The 4,596-nt window shown below is 46.7% G+C and overlaps 1 protein-coding gene across 1 annotated transcript in view; it reads right to left on the bottom strand.

The window, feature by feature from the left end:
- Positions 1-4,596, bottom strand: part of SNX31 (sorting nexin 31) — a 48,368-nt gene that overhangs the window by 12,730 nt on the left and 31,042 nt on the right. The window contains exon 10 of the mRNA XM_004697691.2: positions 1,351-1,464. Coding sequence (XP_004697748.1) covers positions 1,351-1,464 — 114 coding nt within the window. The remainder of the gene's footprint in view (positions 1-1,350; positions 1,465-4,596) is intronic.

Raw genomic sequence — 4,596 nt, 5'->3', positions numbered from 1 at the left:
CACAAACCACATTCCTACGTGTTGCAGAAGTAGCCCTTGGGCATATCTTAATAAACCCACATTCCAGGGGAAATAGTCTTTATTAGGAATCCTTTAAAACACTGTTTATTGCCCCTCTCCATAGTGGCTTGAACTCATTTTGCTACTGACTAGATTAAAAGACCACAATAAAAACTAACAATTGACTTTAGCCTTCTGGGGAGGTGATTTCCTTGCCAAGCCCCCTACATCTCTCCAAGTAACCACAAATCTTGCCTCAGCAAAGCATCCCACCATTTCCCTAAGAATGTTCAGCTCAGGGCCTATTTCTTTAACCTGGAAGTTTGGTCTAGTCCTTTGTGCGTTTCAGGACAACTTGATATCTATTATCTCAGCACCACAAATGCAGTAGCCCTGGAGAGTTGAAAGGGGCTTTGGGTACCTAAAACCAGGGAATTTTTACGTGGGAACTGGAATATAATGTTGATTCAAAGGCTACTTTGATATTGGAAGTCTACTTTAGAACTTAAGTAGGTTTTATAACAATTTGATATTGTTTAAATTAGCCCAATTAAAAAAACACCTTTTCAATTGGATTGGATATTTGGCAAATTTGATTTTTTAAAAAGAATTCTGCTTCTAACTTTAGTTATGTGTCTATAGCAAATACCATCATTAACTAGTTAGTTTCCTTGATAAAAGAGCATGAGTTTTATTTGAGATGACGAAGTGCCAAGTCCATGGCAATGAATCATGCTGACTCCAAGCTAGGTACAAGTCCTGTTCTTCTCTGCTGGGTCCTTGACTCCCAAATGCCTTGGCAGCTAGGAAAGATCCTGTGCCCTAGTTGTGGCTAATGAGACAACCAAATCCCAACCATCCATCAGTGTTGATATTAACTGAGATGATATAACCAGGCACCAGCCAATACAGCTTGTGGGTCAAGCCCAGCCCAAACTGCTTTTGGTAATGAAAGTCTCCCGGCACACTGCCATATCTATTTGTTTATCGGCTGTCCATGGTTGCTACTGTGCTACAAACAGAGCTAAGTAGTTGTAGCAGAGGTAGTATGGTCCAGGAAGCCTAAACATTTTACTATTTGTTTCTCTAAGAAAATTTTTCCTGCCCCCTGGTCTATGCTCACTTAGGTCATCTGTGACTGGTAACTGAATTCATTTCTAACCGAGAGGAAGGTCATGGTGATTAGTAAAAATAAGAAGAATCAAAGTTGTTTTATCGGTCCCAAAGTCTGCAGTTGGCACCCCACAATACACTCTTCTGGTTGGGTTAGGGTAAGGGGCTTTGTCCATTCTTGCAAGCAAGCAAGAACTTCAGCACAGAACTCTTTCAGGCTCTGCCATGAGGACTCACCTGCTTGGTGTAAATGACAAACCACTGCCAGCGACTGTCCTCACTGTACTGAAATCTGAGCTCCAAGTCCTGGTTGAGAGTTTGCTGGGGTCCCTCCATATCCAGCAGCGTACCCTGAAGAGGAAAGGTTCCTCTCAGACGTTCAATGGATTCATTAGTGCCTATTATGTTCTGAACCCGAAGGCCAGAGGAGGAACCCACTGGCCACTCTGTGGGAGACAAGCCCTGGTGATGTGCTCCTATAAAAATCACCTACAGCACAGGAGACCCTACGGTGCCCTTCTGTCACACGGGGTCACTGTGAACTGGAATTGACTCGATGCCACACATCACATCAGCATTATGCCCGGGAAAATACTATTAAACTACAGGTGGCATTGTCCCTGTTCCCTCTACTGAGGAGCTATGAAAGGAAGTCACTACAATTTGATACAATAAATCTTAGAAGGGAAATAAACACAGGCCTATGGAAACAAATGGAATAGGCACTTAGCTTGTACTGGAAAGGTAAAGATGGCTTCCTGGAGGTCCCCCCCAAAACCAGACGCACTGCCATCAAGTCAATACAGACTCATAGAGACCCTCCAGGGCAGAGTAGAACTTCCCTGGTGGATTTCTGAGACTGTAACTCTTTACGGTAGTAAAGAACCCCATCTTTCTCCTGTGGACTTGCCTGGTGGTTTAGAACTGCTGACCTTGTGTTTAGTAGCCCAATTCACAACCACTACACCACCAGGGCGTCAAGATTCTAAGAAGTAGAAGTTTTAAGAAGTCGAAGAAGCTCTCTAAGTAGTAGAAGAAAAGAAAAGAAAAAAAACACTCTTAAGTTTATTGTGGTGGTCTTGGGTTTCTGTTTTTGGTTTTGGGGTGTTTTTTGAGGGGGGTAGATATGGGGAGAGTGACAGGTGATTCCTGGTAGAAAAAAGGCAAGTGCAAATGTGCTGAGTGCAAACACATGAAGGAGCCTGGCTTAGTCTCTAAGGCAGCAGTTCTCAACCCGTGGGTTGCGACCCCTTTAGGGTTGCGACCCCTTTAAGGTTGAATGACCCTTTCACAGGGGTTGCCCAATTCATAGTAGTAGCAAAATTACAGCTAATCTGCAAAAAAACCCCAAAAAACCAAAAAAAGCCTAATGTCTACAAAGCACAGTCCAGCAAAACACAATGAAACAAGGTCTGCTGATACTATCAAGAACTTGACCTAATTGACCCTTTGAGATAATTCCGCCCAATAGCAGAAGGCTATACATCCCAGCACACGTGGAACATTGATCAAGCCTGACCATCTTCCTGACCATGTTTTACATGTCAAAGGACTGAAATCTGACAAATTATGTTCTGATCCCAAGAGGGAAAGACACAAGAAGGCTGTTAGACGCATCGAGTCGGGGAGTGTTGAAACCACCAGAGGTGTGCAGATGGAGGCAAAGGGGCCTGGATAAGAGAACAGCCAGGTGAGAGAGTGGATTGAAGCCCCCACCCCTGGTGGCACAGTGCTTACATGGTGTGGGCTCAGCAGCCGCACCATGGGAGAACCAGTGGCATTCTGATTTCATAAAGATCTACCCACTTGGAAACTCAATCAGGTAGTTGGCAGTTCTATGTCCTATAGCAGTGGTTCTCAGCCTTCCCAATGCCGCGCCCCTTTAAAACAGTTCCTCATGTTGTGGTGACCCCCCCAACCATAACATTATTTTCTTTGCTACTTCATAACTGTCCTTTTGCTACTGTTATGAATCGGGCAACCCCTGTGAAAAGGTCGTTCGACCCCCAAAGGGGTTGCAACCCACAGGTTGAGAACCGCTGTCCTATGGGGTCATTGTGCTTCAGACTCTGTTCTATGGGTTTAGAATGGATGGGTGTTCGTTAGCAATCAAACAGCATCGAACATCAAAGAAAAGGTGGGGAGAATCTCAAGGCTTCCGATGGTGGATGTAATCATGAATCAGGTTAAAGAGTACAGAAGGGAGCGCTCCAGGGGGCAGAGATGAAAAGAGAAAAGTGAGTCCGGTTTGGGGAAAGGTTGAGTTTGACCTTACCTGTGAGACACGTAGTGAAGCTGTCCAGAAGGCTTAGGAAATACTGGGCCCTTTGAGAGAAACCCGAGTGACTGACTGCAGAGAATGCAGAGAGGAAAGATGGCAGACATGGGAACCCCAGAAACAGCACCCTATCAGGAGGAGTCAGAAAGAGGGGCGGGCCACAAAAACAGAGGAGGGAAGAGGGAGTCTGGAGAAAGGAGAAATGGTGTTTCAGATATTGGGAAGACGTCTAACTTTTTAATATGACAAACCTCGCGAAGGTAAACATCCATGTTCCTCACACCTCTGCCTCATGATTTCCTTAGCAGCCATCTCCAGAGGGTGATTCGTTAGATAAGAAGGCAAACACTTTTCTGCGTGTCGTGAATCATGAAGTGCACAATCCAGTTGTTTCACCACCACGTTGTGCTACCATCACCACCATCACATCCAAAAGTCACCACTATCGCTTCCCAAAGCGAGGCTTCTTCCCAAAGACAAACTCCGTCCCCCGCCCTCCAGGGAAAACTCCCATTCCCTCTCTGCCCCCAGCCCTTTGTCACCATTGCAGGGACCTCGTCTTCTAAGCGGAGAACTCTTAAGCCACAGGCAGAGGCAAAGGACCAAGGTACTCACAAGGAAAGTGACTTGCCAGCACTTGACCTTGTTCATCTGGAAAATGACGTCCCGGGCCTGCTCATCGGGCAGGGTTATGTGGCAGCTGATGGCGTTGTTGCCGACAGAAACGGTGACCAGGCAGCCGGGTTCTGGGTAGTCGCAGGTACAGGGATCCAGCTGTAAGCACCCATAGTGCCGCACCTCCTGAGACAGCTCCAAAAACTGCACCTCCAATGAAGGAGAGGCGGGAGAACACAAAACACTTGACGCAGACTTTTTTTGAAAGTTCATGTCAGAACCAACCACGTTTCTCCAGGAGCACATGGGATGCAGACTCAGGGAGCGCACGCTTTCCTTCTGGACCAGCTGCCCCTGCATGCTTTGACGGTGAACCCTGAAGCATGCAGGGGGTCCAGGTGTGGCTGGGCAGGACAGGCCCCTCTGCCCTCACTCGCCATGTGTCTCTGGCCTGCCACACTGCTTTGGGGAGAAAAGTTTTGCGTGAAGGGAGAACACTGGAAAATACGGCGTGAAGAAAGCGAATGAGGAGATGTGGTTTCAACAGGGAGATGGTAACACAGCACAAGGCCCGGGAAGTGTAGGTGACC

The sequence above is a fragment of the Echinops telfairi genome, unplaced genomic scaffold, assembly GCF_000313985.2.
Source record: "Echinops telfairi isolate 266 unplaced genomic scaffold, ASM31398v2 ScPeMD7_1;HRSCAF=3_0, whole genome shotgun sequence".
NCBI classification, from domain to species: Eukaryota; Metazoa; Chordata; class Mammalia; order Afrosoricida; family Tenrecidae; genus Echinops; species Echinops telfairi.
This window is presented reverse-complemented; position numbering and strand designations above follow the sequence as displayed.